Raw genomic sequence first — 20,097 nt, 5'->3', positions numbered from 1 at the left:
CATCTTTGGTTTTAGAAGAGCAACCCATGATAATCTCGTACAATCATCAATAAACAACATAAAATATCTCATACCCGATACAATGGGTTCTCTAAAAGGTCCCCAAACATCAAAATGAATCAACTCAAAAGGATTAACACTTTTATTAGAAATACTAGGAGAATAAGTAGCACAATGACTCTTTGCCAAAACACATGTTTCACAATGTAAAATAGACTCATCCATACCAATAAACAAAGTAGGCATGGTTTTTCTTATAAGACTAAAAGAGGGATGCCTAAAACGGCAATGCCACAACCAAATTTCACTTAGCTTATCAGAAATCGAAGTCAAAGCGGTGCGGGACTGTGCTCCTAGTTTCTCTCCTGCGTATGTCTGATCCAGATGGAACAACCTGTCCCTCAGATACCCCCGACCGATTATCTCCCTGGTGAGAAGATCCTAAAAAATCACATACATGGATAAAAGGTTATGGAGCATTTAGACTCAATATTCAAATGGGGAACATATATCAAATGGTGAGATAAGTCAGGCACATATAACACATTATGAAGTTTTAAGGTGGGAGTAATATGAACTGACCCTGACCCTAATACAGGAAATGCCTCACCATTGACATTGGTTATATAGGACATTGGTGGGAAGACAATTCAGTATAATATGATTTGTCATAAGTCATATGATCGGAGCACCAGAATCAATAATCCATGTATCAGAACCAACAAAGTTAGAAACATTTAAAGCCATACCAATTTTACCTCGACCAGCTATAGAGGCTGTAGGAGTAGCTCCACCTGCTGTATGATGATCTTGGCCAGCCACTCCATAGAAATCTGGTTCTTGGACCAATTGAACAGCAGCTGCTTTCGCCTTAAGACAATAACCTTGCTTTTTAGGTTTAAGGTATGGGTTCAACTTCCAACAAGTCTCCCGAACATGCCCAAGGTCGTTGCAATAAGAACATTGAGGACGAGGGTGGTTGGTGAAACCTTGTGGGAAACCTTGCTGATGAAGTGGGGCTGAACTCTGCTGTTGAAGGAAAAGTGCCGGTGACTTAGCTTGAATGGCTAGGCTAGATACTTCAACCTGTGCATGTTTAAAACTTTCCTGCTGAGACTCATCCTTACGGATGTATGTAAAAGCTGTGTTCAAACTAGGAGGGTCTGTCATTCTGAACAATTCTCCCTTGGCACTGCTATGCTTCTCATCAAGCCCTCTCAGGAATACATGAACTCTTTCTAGCTCCTTCTCCTTCTGGTACCACACAAGATCTTCCTGATTCTTGATCTTGCAAGGACGCTGATTACAAGTATTTATATGCATGTAATTGTATCTAAAACACTAGAAATAAGCTAATACTTGAGACAATTATAATGTAGTTAATCCAATTTTATTTATTTTGTAGGTAATAAGTGGAGTTAAGGAAATTGAGAGAAAATAATGCAAAAAGAGCGCAATTTGGAATTTCCGATAAAAGGACGAAGTGATCGTTATGGGTTAACCATAGTCAATGCCGGTGAAGGAGCGGAATATAAATCCATAACGTTACGTGCGGCGGGATAGATTTTAGAAATAGAAACAGAAATATATATATATATATATATATATATTTCTATATATATTTATATATATATATATATTTATATTTATATTTACATATATAATAGTCCATGCATGATGACACAATCATTTAATTAACCAAATGGTTAATTAAACAATGCATCATTGCATCTGCACCGCCAAGACCAATTTTGGTCATGCCACGTGTCCTGGCCAATATCATTTGATTGTCTCCCGACCAAAAGAAAAACCAGCACGTGCTCCTATACATTCACAGCAGCCATCACCGTTAAATTCTCTTCCCCTCTCGACCAATGGAAAAGATGCATTCATTTTTCCTCTTTCTTTGATCAACAGCCACCACGACTCCAAATATATAGCACCAACCCTTATTCCCAGGGGGAAGAAAGAAGGAGACCTACAGTTGCCGCACCACACCTAAAACAAAGCAGCCCTTTTGGGCTGCTCTCTCTCTCCTCTCCTCCTCCTCCATTTTTCATAATAGTTTTAGTTTTCTTTTGGGTATTCATAGAATTTCTCACACAAACTTCAAGGATTCATCAAAAGCTACAAGATTCAAGCTTTAGGTATTTGTGGGAGTTGTAATTCAAGAGAAGTCATATTAGCTCCCTAGCTAATTGTGGCTACCTTTGTGTTCTCCTACACTTCTCTTCTCTTTTCTATTTGAATTTTGTAATTTTGATGTCCATGATTATGGGTTGTGAGTAATTTTCTTGTTGGGTTTTAGGGTTGTGTCCCTAACCCAAATTTTGTGTAAAAGATGTTTAATTTAATGTAATGATGCAATTTTCATATGATGGATGCTTATATCTATTTTTGTTGGGTTAAAATGCATGTCTAGGAGCCTAGTCAACTCTAGGGTGTGTATTTTGAACATGTCTAGAATGGAGTTAGGGGCTTGACTCCCTCTAATTCCTAAGCTAGAAACCTCCAATTTCGTATTCGAGGGGTTATAAGCATGGTGATTTACACCCGTTGAGTGATTGCGCTGGCGGGTCGCTTAGTAGTCTAATTTCTCGATCTCTACGCCTCTTGATGTGAATTAGTGACCCTTGAACCGGCTCTAATTCATGCCAAGTGAGTCCCTACGACCCTTGAATCTGAGTAGGAATACCATGAAAGGGAATTTCGGTCCTTGAGCCTTGAACCGCCTTGGATACGACTATCGCCAAAATAGGAAATATGCATCTATATTAGATTAGCTTCCGACACATGAGATTTGGGTGAAGGAACCTCCCTAACACCCAACATTCTCATTTTTATTGTTTACATTTCATTTTTATTTTTATTTCTTTACATTCATTATCTTTTTGTTAAGAGAGCCATCACAGATCCATCATCATTTCATTTTTGATTAGCACTGCTATGCTTCTCATCAAGCCCTCTCAGGAATACATGAACTCTTTCTAGCTCCTTCTCCTTCTGGTACCACACAAGATCTTCCTGATTCTTGATCTTGCAAGGACGCTTCTGATCAATTTCAGCCCATACATTCTTCAACTTGGTGTAATACACAGCTACTGGTTTCCCATTCTGTTGCATACTAGCAGCTTTACACATCAATTCATGAACCTGTATAAAATCAGACTCATTGGTATACAAATCCCCCAACGTCTTCAATATTGTTTCAGCAGTCTCACACTCTTCCACCAACTGTAGCACATCTTCAGTCATGGCTTTGAATAAGAGAGCCATCACAGATCCATCATCATCCTCCCACTTAGCATAGGCATCCGCATCTTCCTCACTAGGAGCTTTGGTTGTTCCAGTCACATGCTCCATCTTGTGTATGCCCCGAAGATAGACAGACATAATCTTCTTCCATGTGCGAAAATTGGTACCGTTGAGTTTTGGACCCCCAAAAGAACCACTGTCTGAACTTCGAACAGAAACCTCAATCTTTTGGACCTCATTGGTCTTAGAACTCTGACCTTCACTATCATCACCACACATTGCAACAATATAGTAGTATAATCACACAAAATATGCAGCGGAAAACAAACAAAAGACTTAAAAAGAATAATAATAGAATGTGCAGATTTTTTTTTTCCTTTTTTTTTTTTGGAACCTGTTGCACGGGTCGGGTTGACCCGGGTTTGACTTGTTGCACGGGTCGCCTTGTCGCTCGGGTCGGGTCATTTTGACTGCAGACGCTTTGATTGCAGACACCGATCTGGATAGAAAAACCGGCTCCGATCTGGACAGAGAAAGTTGACGCCGGTCTGGTAATCGAGGGGGAGGAACGATTCTGGGCTGGTAACCAACAATGACACCGGGCTGGATCAAGAGAGGAGGACGCCGATCTGGGTTGATGAGAGATGGCGGCGGCGGTTTCGGGCTGAAGACGAAGCCGACTGGGCAAGATGAGCGACGGCGGTCTTGGGCTGAAGACGAGCGACTGGGGATGGACGACTATTTGGTCTGATGCCGGATCTGTTGCAGAAAGAAGGTGATTGGGTATGAAGACGTTGAAGTCCAAGAAGAAGACGATCGAGAGTAACGTCGTTTAAGGAAAAAACAATAACCCTAACAATGGGGTTTTTTGAAATTCTTCGAACTAAGAAAATTAGAAGTAGAAAATAAGAGACAAAGTCCTCTCGGATCTTTGCTCTGATACCAAGTCAAATAAGACGAGATATAGAGAATGAATTTTCTGATATCTATTCTTCTCACATATGGAGGTATATAAAGAGAGATACAATAATATAATTGACTTACGTCTCTATTCTCCCCCACATATAGAACAGATAAGTACTAACTACAATATAATTACAATATATTCAATTCCTAATATCGTGCCATGACTCACGCTAACAACAGTAAGTAGTGGCTAATTTGTCATTTTTTATATGTTAGTGTTAGGCACTTAGGCTTTACATGCAGTCAAATTATGTGCCCTCTAGATTTGAACAGGTGACAGTTCGCATAGATATTATAATTTAGTATCATGTAGTTTCTAGCGAGAGAGCTGTTCTGATGAGAATCACTAAATTGATGACTATTTGAAAACCATTTTGTTAGACTCACTTTTAGATCACATTTCCGTAAATCAACCGTTAGATGTACAAATATTTATGTGTAGATCATCTATGCAATTTTTCAACCAAATTAAAAATCGTTAAGACATTCATAATTGTGATTTATCAGTTATGAACATGAACGATTCATGTTTGACAGAGTTGGTTCGTCCATTGATTTGATCTAGTTTGGTATCTTAACGATTAGCATTTTGGAAGAAAAATTCAGAAGTGATGTACTCATGCATACATAAACATCTGACGGTTGATTTGCCGTAATGTAATCGAAAAGTGAGTCTCCTAAATCGTTAATTAAAAAGTCATCAACTATTCCTCATTTTTGTGGTCCTCATTAGAAGTGTGAGGCCTCAGAAATTTTATTTAATTTTTGAAAGGTAATTTTTCACCAATAAGATTTTTTGCAAGGTTATTTAAGTGAAAGAATTGACTTTGGAGATTATTTTAGTGTCGAGATCACAATATGGGCCTTATAATTTAAATTTGGGCCAATGTTCTTCCATTTGGGCCAGAAAGATTACCAGAGCTTATTGAGATAAGGATTCTTGAAGTTAATTTGAAGAAAGATGAAGTGGGTGTTACGAAATCGAGTTTTGGGCCTAGGACGGAGTCATGAAATAACTAAAGAAGCTTCCGACGAAAAATGAATAAAAGAAAAGTTACGAGTTCAAAACGCGGAAGTAATCAGCTAGGAGAGTTTCATAATTCGTCGCAAAGGGCAAGATGGGTATTTTCACGCACATAATTATAAATAGAAAATTTGGTTAATTACATATAAGGCCATTTTTTAATGTTCTTTTAGCCATTGGGCCACCAACTTTTTTCTTTCTTTCATAAAACCACTAGATTAAAAATTGTGTTAAATTTTAGATATAAAAACCAACATATTTACATAAATGCCACTAGAGTAAAAAGTCAACAATCATTATCTCTCTCCTCTCTAGCGAGGTCTCCGGCTAACCCTCGACCAACTCCGGCGAGTCTTCGGCCGATCCCCGACCAACTCCATCAGGTCTCCGGCCAACTCCGGCAAGATCTTCAGTGATAATAAAAGCTACTATCACCAACACCAAAAGCTACTGTCACTAGCAACAAAAGCTACTTTGGTAAGATTTCCGGCGAACTCCGACGATGTCACAAAAACTATGTCACCAGCAACAAAAGCAAAGATAAGTTTTAATACACCAAAGTATCTTTTGTTCTATGTTTTTTTTTTCTTCAATAAACCACGTGCAAAACTGCAAATTGTAGTGAATAACAAGGCCATCCAAGGCATACATTACAAATTAAGAGTACAGCGATAAAGCTTAGAAGTAACTTGCCAATGCTTGATTGAGAGTTTTCAGATTACTACTCATTAACCAGTAACTTTATTTGACAAACAAGTGCTTCATAGTTCATACTAATAATACTAATGCAGCTAGCACGCCTGACATTAGGCGAGGCAGCAAACGGTATCTAATTCTCAGTTTCATGAGCACCAGGTCCGTGCCCTCCGTGCCCTCCACGGCCTCCATGGCCACCATGTCCTCCGTGTCCTCCATGTCCTCCATGTCCATGTCCTCCTTCGCCTCCATGTCCATGTCCTCCATGTCCATGGCCACCATGTCCATGATCGTTGCCGTGGAAGTGGTCAGAATTTTCTGTACTCAAAAATAAAAATTATATTTTGAAAAAGAGAACAATATACAATATAGCTAGATGTACATATATAGTAAATGAATAAACCAAGATCTGGATTTCTAACAAGAAAATGCTCAATAGTTGAATAAGTTTGCAGTTAATATTCATGTGATTGGTGGCCCAAATCGTAATGCGTTTTAGTTACTCATCGAAATGTTGAGAATACCCTAATCAGAAAGGGAGAATATCACTCACCATGAGCTGAGACCTCAGAGGAGATGAGGAGAACAGCAAAGACAAGGGCAACGAGAAGAATAGTCTTTGAGAATGCCATCGATCTTTCTCTTAGTTTGCTTAACAATAATTTGTATGAAGGAAGTGATTTGTGAGTGAGTACATAATGCAGCTTGGCCCTCCCTATTTATAGAGCTGCCAGAGAGTCGGTGAAGAATTGAACAAGAGAGATAGCTAGAGATAAGAGCTGAGTCAGATAATCTGTGAGTGAAACCCATTTTTTCTTATTATTTACATGATGTTAACACTTAATTTATGGTTCTAAAACAAAATCATGTAGCCACAAAAATTTGATTGGAGTGACGATCAAAATGACGAAAGTGCAAAGACCAGTGACAAGAGAGTGAAGAGGACAACTTAATAAGTGATTATTTTTATACCGAATTTTACTTTTGTCAACCTGCGTGCATTTGGTTTAAAAAGTAAGAAATTTCTTAATATGCAAAAACCTAATTTATGTAAAAACCCTAAAAATCCTGATTCCTCAAGCTGAAGGTTGAATGGAGTCCCTTCGCGTACATCCGATAAATGGAGTCATGGGTATGCATTAGCGAATTACGGTGCGACTTCTAGTGATCTGACTTGGTGGGATCTAGCTCCTCCTTTCATTGACAGACATTGTCAGAATGACAGTTTGGGAATGCCGAATTTCCGTTTTTGTTAGTTGTTTTTTCCTATAGCTGTTTTCTGTTTGGTATGGGAGGTTTTGGTTTTTGTTCCCCCTCCCTTTGTGTACTTTTTCTTTCTTCTTTAATAAATTCTCAAAGGTTAAGGTGGCTCCTTGCCTCTATTAACCTTTAACTTCAGCCAAAAAAAAAAAAATTGGGGTGAAAAATATCAATGCAAGATAAAAAAATAAAATAAAAAATAACTAAAAGTAAATTAGATAGAAATGTAATTGTATGTGCCATTAAAAAGAGTATGTATAGGTTTCAATGCCTAAAATTTAGGCAATTAATAAATTAGGTACGTTTATCCATATACTCATCGTGCATAGGACGGCAATAGATTGATAGCAATCTCTCATAGAGCTTACTTAGCTAGTCAATATGCACGAGTCAGGAGGTCCAACGAAAGTGGCAAAATTGGTTGAAAATTAATCAAGACGATCGAGAATCATAATATCATCTTTCATATGATCGAGTGATCGACATTGCATGTGATCGAGTTGATTATGAAATCGTTTTCTTACTAGCTAGCGCTATTAGGTAATATATGCATATATACATATGTAGCCGCAGGTCAAGTTTGAACAGAGCTTAGCTTTCACACTCTGATATTTAGATAATCCAAACCAACATTCATATGATCCAAGCACATATACGTCCCTCGTGACGTCATATACGTTCCACATTGATTCGATCGGTCCCAATCTACCAACCAGTTTGCTTTCAACGTACTGGATTTGCTTTAATTTTCAATGTAAGTTCGCATTTCTTGAATCTCACGGACTGGGCTAGCTAGGTTTGTCCTCTCGCGTCATTTTCAAATACACAGTGAGTAGTGGCTAATTTTCATTTTTTCATATGTTAGAATTAGGTATTTAGGTTTTTTTTTGTTTTTTTTGTTTGTTTTTGTTTTGGATGACCACGTATTTAGGCTTTACATGCAATCAAATTATGTGCCCTCTAGATCTGAACCGGTGACAATTCGCATAGATGTTATAATTTAGTATCATGTAATTTCTAGCCAGATAGCTCTTTTAATGAGAACCACTAAAATGAAGATTAGTTGAAGACTTTTTTGTAGACTCAATTTTCGATCATATTTCCACAAATCAACCGTTAGATATATAAATATTTATGTGCAGATCATTTATGCAATTTTTCAACCAAAATGAAAATCGTTAAGGCATTCATAATCGTGATTTATCAGTTATGAACATGAACGCTCATATTTGACAAAGTTGATTCGTCCATTGATTTGATCTAGTTCGGTATTTTAACGATTAGCATTTTGGAAGAAAATTTTCAGAAGTGATCTACTCATGCATACATAAATATCTAACGGTTGATTTGCCGTAATGTAATCGAAAAGTGGGTCTCCTAAATCGTTAATTAGAAAGTCCTCAACTAGTCTTCATTTTGGTGGTCCTCATTAAAAGGACTCTATTTCTACCCATATACCAATTGATTTCCGTATTTTTAATTTAAATAATAGTTTATCATTTTATAGTTTCAATTTTTCTCATTGTGAGTTGTTGATAAGTTTTCCATCCAAATAATCAATTAATTGACGGTGTGGCATATTTGGTGAATAAATTATTATTAAATGGTTTGACTCAAGTTCTATCCAATCGATCACAAGGGTTTGATTTGATCTATGTTTTGGGGTTTTATTGACATTGTTTTCTCAGAATGTATCCCTGAATTTTGGCTCTTCTCGCTACATCTTGGTCGATTATGGTGCAACATTTTGTGGCTGCACGGTATTGCTGGCGACAGCGAAGTCTAGTTTTAGGATATTTTTGTTTTAATTTTTAAGGTTACTATCTTTTGTCCTGATCTCTGTGATATTAGGTTAGAGATGTAATTTTCCTATATCAAATTTATCTTGTAATTGGGTTGCTTTGGGCTTATTAATGAAGTATTATTACTAACAAAAAAAAAGTGTCATCTCAAGTGATTTGATTCAATTAAGCACCGTGTCCTTCCTTGTCTGTCTTGTCTGCTCTAGGTAGGCAACAAGTTCCTTACATTGATAAATGGTCACAACGTACCGCCTAGTGGCAGCAATGTGTTTGCTTTAGGCAGGCAGTGAATTTCTTGATTGGTCAAATGGTCACAACCTCCTAGTGGTAGGATGAAACTAAGTGTCACTGAATTTATATTTCGGTGGCAACATAGTGGGAAAACTATGCAAGTTGTAATGATGTTTCTTCGTAATACAGTTATATTTCAGGTATGTCACCACAATTATGAAGCGAATGAAGTTGCTAGTAGAGCACTTTTCGTTAGTTGGTGCTTGCTATAATACATTATTTTATTTGAAACTAATGTTATTATTTCATAAAGTTCTCTTGATGCAAATTGTAATTTGGGATTTAAGCACAATGTCCCCTCCATGTATTCTGTTATTTCATTAGTCCGGCCCTTTTTGAAAGAAAAAAAATAAAAAAATAGAACACTCTACACTCCTTAAAACCCGCGTGTTAGTGTGGTCCAATCAATTATTGAGTGGGAATAAATTTTCGTAATATGTAACAATAACAAGAAAAATTATTTTGAATATTAAAATGTCATGTGTCGATATTTGATGGTACATATATTCGATGAATCTTTGCTTGAAATGGTTAGTGTTAAGGATTTTGGACAATGAGTGTGCATTATATAACTAGAGTACGTATGAGTTTAAGGTTGTGATAAATCTTAAACCCTAAGTAATGAATCAGATAAAGATATAACACATTGGCTCCAAGTTAAGTACAACTTGTTAGATACACATTATATTGCATCTGATCCCCTTACTCCCTTAGGGAAGTGTGATCTGGTGGATTGAAAATATCACCAAAAACGTACATAATTATTCCTCTTTTAATTGAAATTCGAATGAGGTGTAGAGTTCGAAGAGTAAATGTAATACAATACCATAATCGTCTTAGAATATGGTCAATCACCAAAGAAAGGCAAAAAAAAAAAAAAAAACAAACAAACAAACAAAACACATCAGAATTGTTGACGGTTCCTCTCCTTAATTCACCGTCATGGGAAATTCACTAGAGAATTTGAGACCAGTGGTAGGTTGATGTCGTCAAGAAGAACCAAATGCCAACAATTCGACGTCAATTAGTGGACGAACAGAGGAGATCTGATCATTCCTGGATTAATTACAAATAAAACCATCAGCTATAGGGTGTTTTTCACTTTCATACCCAACTTCTGAAAATTTCATTTTCGTATTCAACCTAACATTACGATTTGTTAGACAATTGGTACCTCGACCACTAACTCCGTCATATTTCTTTCAAATTTGCGGGATCATTTTCGTCCGCGTCTCTTGGGGCTCGAACACAGATCTCGACGATGCAAAACCAACCCTGCTGCACTAATACTCAGATGGATACAATTTTTATATTTATACTTGATATAACACATCAACTCCATTACTTAAACATAAGATATATCATGAACCATGAAAAGTTACTATGGCACCTGAAGTCATGCTGAAAATTGTTTATCTTTAGATGACTAGTTGTATTTGTTTTAGCCTGTATATATTTTTTTTGGTCCGATAGCCTGTTGGTTTAAATGAACTAACTTTGATTTTTTCTCCAAATTTTTATTTTATTTTTTAATTGTCATCTTTGGTTTCTGTAATAGTGATTAGGGAGGCAGTGTTGATGATTTGAAGAGCATATCTAGGTATACATTCACACTAAGAACTGGTGTATTTTCTTGAGCCTCAATTGCTTTATCTACAGCTGAAGTTGAATATGTTTCTGCATCAATAACCACTTCACAAGCAATTTAGCTCAGAAGAGTCATTGATGGTAAGAAACAAGGATCTACAACATCCATTTTGTGTAATAACAAGTCTACTATTGCCATAAGCAAGAACCCTATGCATCACAGTTTGGCAAAGCACATTACCTTGAAGTTTCATTACATAGAGGATGCAGTTGTAGAAAATGAGGTGGATTTGGTCTACTGCAATACTGAAGACCAAGTTGCAGATATCTTCACCAAAGCACTACCAAGAGAGAGGTTTGAATACCTCAGATATCTACTTGGAATGGAGAAGTGAAGCATTAAGAGTGAGTGATGAAGTTAATGCTTTCCTGATGCAACTAGGAAAATGCTGAAACAAGTTGGAGCTGCTAGTTGCTACTGCTCTTACCTCCACTCAAGTATAACTAGATATTTTGTTTATGTAAAGTTCATTTTAATCTAGTTTATTAACCTCTTATCATATATAGAAGTTGGTTTGGTAGGTTATTCTTGTACCCTATATAAGAGTTAAGCTTGATCTAAGTTGTTGATGTAATCTCAAGAATTCTTGATCTAAGTTTAAGCACACAAGTTTGCTAAACTTTGCTATTGTTCTTATTGCTTCATCTGCTACTGCGTTTTAATCAAATTATCCAAGTTGTGGTTTTGATTATATTTTGTTATGACGCAGTTGGAAGTAACCTGAGTTTACAAGCAATAAACCCTAAAACAAGAATTCTGGAGTCCACCAGAGATGGATGAGAAAACTCTCAATTTGATTGATAATAAGATAAAAGATAGGTTCTGCAGCCATTTAAGATTGCTTATATATGAGAAAAGAAACCCTAAGGAGACTAACAATGAAATCCTAAAGCCTACAGGTTAAAACAAAACAAATCCAAATCGAACTAGAAAACCTAAAATGCTGAAAAATAGTAAATTGCAGTTTTGCAGCCAGAAAAGATTTCGAAAGCCTGAAAAGCTCACACGTTGTGGCAATGTGACAAGTTTTGTTCCTGGCACCGTTCCCTTCTCAAAAAGATATAGCAATCACAATTCTGACGCCAAACGCCAAATTTGCAGCAAACGGAGTTTTCCCTTTTCACAATCAAGCTGCTCTTCGATCCTCGTTGCCCTTCGTTCTACATCATGTTACAAATACAATGTAGAAACTAAAGTTCTAATAGTTTTAAGATATTAGATTGGCCAATAAAGAAAAGAAAGAGATATTGGATCTGTTAGATTGGAACTTTGCAACACGAACTCAATAATGTTATACAGCTACCCAGTTCTTAATGTAAAAGTAATGTAGCATGAATCATGGTAATTAAAATCCGGGTATTTCTCTTTGTTATTTGACGAAAAAACGCACAAGGACTTTTAACTAGGCTTGGGCATTTTAGCCCGAAAACCCGGACCGTTAGGTCCTGGCCGGGCTTTGAGAGAAAAAATAGACAAAAAAATAAAGCCCAGACCGTTTGAGTTTTAATGGGCCGGTCTCGGGCCCTGATATCCATAACCCCAAAAGCCCGAAGAAGAGCCCGATTGAATATATCCCTTTGACTTTCCACACTTCTGCTAGTCTTTGTCTTAAGACTCTGAAGACTTTCAGTCACTATTTAACCCTCAGCCGCAACACTCAAACACAACACCTACCCCGAGTCCTCAACCCTTTCTCAGTCAACACTCAGCTTCGGGGTTTGATTTCCTTGGAGCTATCAGAACTTCAGAAGGGTTTCAGGTTTCCGTTTTCAGTTCCCTTTGAAGCTCAAACCCAAATTTCGAAGCCCTCAATCGATTTCCCGAAGCTCGAAGCCCTCAATCAATTTCCAGATTTCGAATTCGAAGCCCTAATTTCTAGAAACCCAGCAGCAATCCCCTTTAGCCTTCTTCACTAACTCGAAACCCAACAACAATTTCAGTTTTCCATTTCGAAACCCCAATCCTAAGGTGGAACCCGAAGCCTCTCTTCATCAGTTTGGCAATGGAACCCGAAGCTGCCGTTTGTGGGGACGAGTTGGTGATGGCTTCGTCGGTTATTGTTGGTTTTGGTTATACTCTGATAGAATCCTTCATTTCTATACTAATGTTTTTCGGTGGTAGTGGGACTTTGAATCTGGTACTGTCATATACTAATGTTTATGGGGAGTTTGTGACTGTTGGGCAATGTTTATGATTCAAGGTTTTGTAGTTTGTGCTTTTATAGAACTGGAGTCTTTGGGACAAGCAAGTTGTAAGATAATTTTGATTGCAGCTGGCTAGAACTGCAGCAAGCTTAATAGCTTGTTTGTTCTTGAAATGCAAAAATCTGAAAATTTTTCAGTTTAGTTATTGGGCCCGAAAAGGCCATAGGACCCCGTTTAATAATGGTCCGGACCGTAGTGGTCTCTGAAAATGAAAAACTACTTTTGAGCCTGGCCCGAGATATTCAGGCTTGGTTCCGGGCCTTGTAAAATCCATACTGGGCTCGGCCAGTGCCAGGCCTACTTTTAACTATTCACTTGTTAAAATCCGGGTGACGTCCTTAATGGTTTACAAGGACGGTGAAATAAAAGAACGTTGTTGTTTCTTTTAGCCAAGTGTCTTTAAACTCTGTTTCTGTAGTAGTGTGTTGGTATAAAGCAAAGATAACGCAGAAGAAGGTAAGATTTAGCAGGAAAGCAGTCCATTAATTTCCAGCGTTTTCAGATTTTGTCATGTTGACTGACAAACGTTTATGATTCATGACTTTAATCTTTTACCAAACTCATACATATGCAAATCAAGTCTAGATGCAAATATGTATTCTCACAGGTCCCTCTCATTTAGCTCTGCAAAAATAAACTGGTCTGGATTTGGATTTTGCTATTGGTTCCTTGAATATATTTATGTCGACTGCCTGCTAGTCTATAACTGATTGTCTCACTCTGACCTGAACCACCATATAAATTTTATTTTTTCCCACGTGATTTTTCGTTTTTTAGCAAAGTTATAGATTTATGATTCATCTCTTTAAGCAGCTCAGTAGCCTCATCATGATCCACACGTACTGGCCCCTATTAGGGCTAAACTACACGTCGGTACTCCTCTTATATTGCAATATCATTTCGCTACTCTCTATATTCTGAGTTTCCAAACGAACCAATTAACTACTAGTCTCTCTGCTTCAAGGGTAATAATGTTGAAGGATTACACTGACTGACTGACAAGATTGATGAGAACTGAATATCCGTTGGGTAAAAATCGATTACTTCCATCAATGGAGATATTTTTCACTACACTAACCAACTAAAGTTACATACATTTGTTATATATTTACCAAAGAAGACATATATTCGCATGTAAATATATTCCAGACACATAAGACTAGCAAGATCTGCTATTTAGGTTATCATCAGCTCTAATCACACTCATAGGATCATATCTCACAGTGAAACAGAAGTGTCTGGAGTCAACAATGCTCGGCTTTGGTCATGGCCACAGAAGAGATTTGGGGTTTGCGAGCAGCATTTAATGTTTAATATCATTAAGGCTGCCAGCTATCATTAATCAGCATCCTCACTAGATTAAGTTCATGAATGAAAATTTCATGGTACTTCGAATATGATATAATTCTGAAATCCAGTATTTGATAACAACTAGACATAACGTGGAAGGTGGGAAAAGAAAAAGAAATCCGCACGTCAAATAAAATTGATATCACCAATTTACAAAATAGCATGAAGAAAATCGACATGTCCATATGGAACCTTGATCGAATTATTTTAAAGATTACAAGACACTGCTTCACTTGTATGTCATACACACGTACAGCTTGACTAACCACTGCGAAACATCTTCCAGAACTTGTTTACACTTCTACCTAAAGCTTCAGAATAGGGATCGGCAGGTCCTTCCAAGAATTTCACCAAACGAATTCAGGGAGATACAGAGCTGCGTTAACATTTTCTCATCTTTATGAGGACTTTGCACATGCAAGGTGGTGCTGATGAGCTGATTACTCAATTGCCTTACGCTCACCAATATCATGTAGATTGCATTATCAAGTGGCTGCAGATGAGTCACATGTGTCCTTTGTGTCGATACCCAATGCCAAGCGTGGAAAAGGGCCAGCTGCCTTCAAATTCCTTATGGAGGCTAGGCTAGGCTAGGCTATATAAAAACCTGCTCGCCTTGCTCAACTGGGCGCTTTGCTAGCTGCAGTGTTCCCAAGATTTATGTCTTAAGAAGTACTCTTGTATGAGGCTTTATTTCTTTTTCTCATGCTGTATTGATCAAGTGCTTTCAGGTGCTCATTCTCCCTGACCAACTCTCATATTTTGTGTTTTTAATGATTATATTTTGGTTTTTATGCAGGGAATGTTTAAGTTGCTTATGGGTTCGGATTTTTGCCTATTTGTGTCTCTGAGGCTGGTCTTCCTCTTTCTCCCTTTGATTATACTTCTGCTCTCTTGTTTATGTGAAATTGGCAGGATTTAAATTTCGGAGAAAATTTTGATTTCGGTGGAAATTTCAGTTAAAAATAAAGAAATCACATCAATTGCATTTATAAAATAATATTTTTAAATGAAACTTTTACATAGACTAAACTGACCTATAATAAACCTATTTACAATATAACATCTCTAAAATTATACATTTATAATAGAATTGTGATATTTAATATGAACGAGTAATTAACTAGTACTGTAGTAGGTTGCTAAACTATTGTTTTTATCTATGTGTAATTATAAATGTATTGTATATTGATAATGTGAATATGAATGTGATTTTTTTATTATTATTTTTTTATGGCTGGAACCCAGTGAGAGAATAATTGGCTATCACCCCTTTTTCACTAACAATTAGAAAATTAAAACGGGGCAGGTCCGAGTGGGGGACGTAATACCAAAACTCCGTGAATGAAAATAAACAAGTACAACAAAAGGAATATAAAAGCTACTACGATGTGGTTCAATCTAGCTGGTTAAACCGCTTCCATTTAGTATCATACAATACTGCTCCCAAGTACATGAATTTTGGAAATGATTTTGGTACTTCATCATATGGGTATTGTATGTGTGTTGATCTCTTCCCACATGCAATCTATATATCGAATATTGTAGAATTACTCAATATGGTGTTTCATTGTATGAAGCATACGACATTTGAAAGGGAAATCATGTTGTCATTCAACTTTGTGGCAGATAAAAGCAAAAATATTTTTTGTTGTATTCAACTTGATTGCAAAAAAGTTTATTGGGGCACGGGACCCAGTTGGTCCCTTACTGCCTCCGCCCCTACTTGGTCTTCTGGTCAATTGATATGCTTGATGCTCCAGTGGAAAAATATATGAGCCTAAGGGTGCGTTTGGGCCGGGGGGCTTTTTAGCTCCCCCGCTTATAAGCAACAAACCCAAAGTGTTTGGTGACTTGGCTTCTTGGCAGCTTTTTCCAGAAGCAGCTGCTTTTTTTGTTGAATTTGTTGAAAAGCAAAAGCCGGCTAACCCCGGCTTTTAGAAACAGAAGCTACTTGGGATACTGTAGCGCTAAATACTGTTTATTAATGACTCTTTCGTAATACAGTCTCCTACCCTCCCTCCCTTGAACAAATTACACACAACCATGGAAGCAGACACCGCTTTTCTCTTCATACGCACTCGAATCTCTCTCTGGCCTCTCTCTCTTCTGTCTTCGTCAATCAACAATGCGACTCCGAGTTCAAAATCGTAGCCTCAATCGAGCAATGCAGCACGGAAATTTGATTGAGGGTTAGTGTTCTTAAAGTTTACGACTTTGTTGATCTTCTGAAATTTTGATGGCCATAAATTGTACTTAAGGTTTTATGCATTAATTGGGGCAATTCTATCTTTAGTTGAATGTGGAACGCACTTGTTTTTGATATATCTAGATGCTTATTAAGATCTGATATATGGGTTTGGGCATTAGTGTTAGCATTGAAGCCACCCTCAAGTGCAAGAGGACAAGTTATAGAATAAGGGATTAAGTAAGGATGTTGAACCCATGAGGATTGGTAAATCCTTTCCGAGATAGGGAAAACCTAAGGAAAAACTAGAAGAATATGCAAATGTACAATCACAAATAAAGGCTCACAAGTGAACCAAAGTTCATGGTGAGTATGTGCAAGATGGTGTGTAGAGATTTAATTTTGATTTTGAGATTGGTTTCTATTCAAATTGAAACAATGAAAGCAAGTAATATAAACTAAGCTAAACTAAACAACTTGTTATCAAATGGATCGGAGTTAGGGCATCGGATTTCACCTTTTGCCTCCCTTGCAAGCATTAAAGAAATTGAATATGAATGATGCAAAGCTAATTGCCCAACTACCCTCTTAGCATTTGGATATGACTACTAAGGCTTAAACTCCCTTCATTTTATTAACTCTAACTGGATAAGTCTAGAGCTAACTACCTAGAGACAAATTCAATTACCGGATAGGTCTCAATCCTTTTCCCCTAAATGCATAAAGCTTAGAGTTTAGATAACCAAGCAAGCAAACCAATCATATCTCTAGGTGATTTTAGCTCACTACCCTTACATGCACACATGGTGTGCTTTCATGCTCACTTTTTGCCTAAAGGTAATCAATCTCTAGGAAAAACTTCATGTCGTGGAAAACACATAACTCAAATTGATTAGGTCTAAGTAATGCATTCAACTATTGACTTAGCATGTGAGAATGACAACATGAATTTGCATCAATTTATAAACAATAGCATCAATACAAACAAGTTTGGCTAGGGCTTTCAACGCTAGCACCAACTAATTCACCACTCACACATAGCTAGATACACAAGCTTCAACATTTTATTAAACATCAAATACATAAAGAGATAGGGAGTAAATGGTGACTATTGATGATGCCGGAAGAGGTGGTGGCCCAAGCCAAAAGCAGTCTCGCGGCGCCTCCATCCCTGTCTCCCCACCACTGTTGTCGGACTGACAACACGACACCATTGCCATCTGACCCCCGGCGAAGGACGCTAATGATCGCCGTCCCTAACCCACACCAAACCACATCTGGAAGCTCTGCCTCAAGGTCCAAACCAGCAATCCGATCACTATTGTCAACCAGCCAAACAACGTATGATCTATTCCATTAAACACAACCCGTCAACCTCTGACTTCCACCAGACACCGCTCCGCCCCAGGAGAAGAAAAAGTCCTTGTTGCTGGTTACGTGAGTAAATGCATAAAAGAAAATAAAAGTACCCCCCCTCCCATAAAATGAGCGGTTAAGTTCTGACCATTACTCTACCTACTACTAGATGAGTAACTCATTTGTCGAGAGAGACCAGCCTCCTTGGATTTCCCGGAGCTAACCGACAGAATATAGGGTCGAAGAATCACCCAATATATTCCTATAGACCCTCCTAAGCCCACTATGATCCTAGTCTGCAGCCACAAAGTAGCTACTCCTTTCAACCGAGAGAGAGAAGTAAGTACCTCCCCCAATCTCCTCCTCCGAGCCTGAAACACGGCATCAAAAAAAACCACCCGTCTGGCCGCACCCAACGTGCATTGGCTAGGCCAGAGGCCGTCACCATTACCGAGGCGTAGCTGGATAGACACCAGTACAGCCAATGACGTCTAGAGCGAGAGAGTATTCTCTAGGGTTTCTAGAGAGTGAGAGTAGTTTTACATACAAATATAATTAAAAAGAAAAGATAAAACAAATCCCGAGAATGTTCACCTGGTCAGTTATTGACCAAGAAAATAATGCTCAACCACCCTTGGATGTAAATCCAATGGCAGAGAGAATTATTATTAAGTTGAGGTGTTTTGTTTTCCACGTTTGGATATAAATTTAAGGGTTATTGAGCATAAATTCTTTGGTCAGCAACTGACTGGGTGAACACCATTGAGACAAATGCAAGTAATAATCGATACAAAACATAAAACCAAAGAACGTTTTAAACTAAAAACCAAAATATGTTTTCAATTTCTTCAAAACTGATGGCTGTATCAAATTTACTTGAGTTGTATCTGAATGTATCCAGTAATGCATCGCCACCCATGTTACTTGTAATAGTTCGAGCTATGAATAAATTGTGTTTTTCATGACTATCTGGATTCAACATTTGGAACTTGATTTGTTTATGATGACCTATGTTGGACGAGGTTTATGAGGCAGATAAATCTATCGAATTTTGGAAGTAGCAGAATCTGGAAGATAGTTTGAACTGTTGAGATTAAGGTCCTCACACATTCATGTTTTAATCTATATTTGTTTGTATGCATCATGTATTTCTACCAGTTTAAATAATTGGGAGGAAGAATGCATATAGACATGTGTGCTCCCTCACTTTGAAAAGTGCAGGTCCTATCACTGAAATAGGATCAAAAACAATATAATAATCATCGAAAACCCAGGGAAAGTATGATAGACAATAAATGTTTTCCACAGTAAATCCATTTTTCTTCAGATCGATCTAAACCCACAACAGGAAACCTATTTTTCTTCACATCGACCTAAATCCATAGCAGAAAAACCCATTTTTCTTCTGATAGATCTAAACCCATAGTTGGTATCAGAGAGATGAAACAGATATGCAAGCCAATTTTTTTCGATTACAATCTGAAAGACATAGTTGAGGACGTAAGGGGTTTGAGGGAGAAAAAAAAAGTTGAGAAAAAATCTCAATCAGATGGAGGCACAAGGACTGGGAATGGGAGAGCACTAAGAGTGTGTTTGGATGAGGGAAAAAATGATGGAATTTAATTGAAAGTGAGGATTTTATAATTCCTAATAGCCAATTCCCTCGTTTGGCATTATCAGATCTAAAATTTTAAATTTCGTTGTGGAGGAAAACAAAGGAATTCATTATTTAAATTCTCCACTTCAATTTCCATCAAAATAGGTGTCATTTACGAATTCCTTTCCAGTATTCAATTTTCATTTCCAAAACAAGGCTTTTTTCTATTTTATTTTTTATTTTTTTAAAACTTTCTTCTTTATTACACATTTCAAATCATAAATAGATACAACCAAATAATAGAAATTGCAATTAATGGAATTTTAGATTGATGGAGTTAAAGATTCTATCATTTATAAATTCCTACGGACTTCATAATTTTCTCATCCAAACGCTTAATGGAGAGAGAAGCAAAATAACACCGTCAGTATTGGAAGAACCAAAAATTGACCCTTTAAGA

At 37.3% G+C, this 20,097-nt stretch overlaps 1 protein-coding gene across 1 annotated transcript; it reads right to left on the bottom strand.

The window, feature by feature from the left end:
- Nucleotides 1–5,869: 5,869 nt before the first annotated feature.
- On the bottom strand, nt 5,870–6,655 carry LOC112201439 (cold and drought-regulated protein CORA). Its single transcript, XM_024342321.2, has 2 exons — nt 6,495–6,655; nt 5,870–6,259 (listed from the first exon to the last, which is right to left on the bottom strand). Exons 1-2 carry the CDS (start codon nt 6,571–6,573, stop codon nt 6,075–6,077), a joined length of 264 nt encoding a protein of 87 aa, XP_024198089.1. The 5' UTR covers nt 6,574–6,655; the 3' UTR covers nt 5,870–6,074.
- Between the last annotated feature and the right edge of the window lie 13,442 nt (nt 6,656–20,097).

The sequence above is a fragment of the Rosa chinensis genome, chromosome 5, assembly GCF_002994745.2.
Source record: "Rosa chinensis cultivar Old Blush chromosome 5, RchiOBHm-V2, whole genome shotgun sequence".
Lineage (NCBI taxonomy): Eukaryota > Viridiplantae > Streptophyta > Magnoliopsida > Rosales > Rosaceae > Rosa > Rosa chinensis.
Note: the sequence above shows the minus strand (reverse complement) of the source record. Positions and strands in the feature narration are given on the sequence as shown.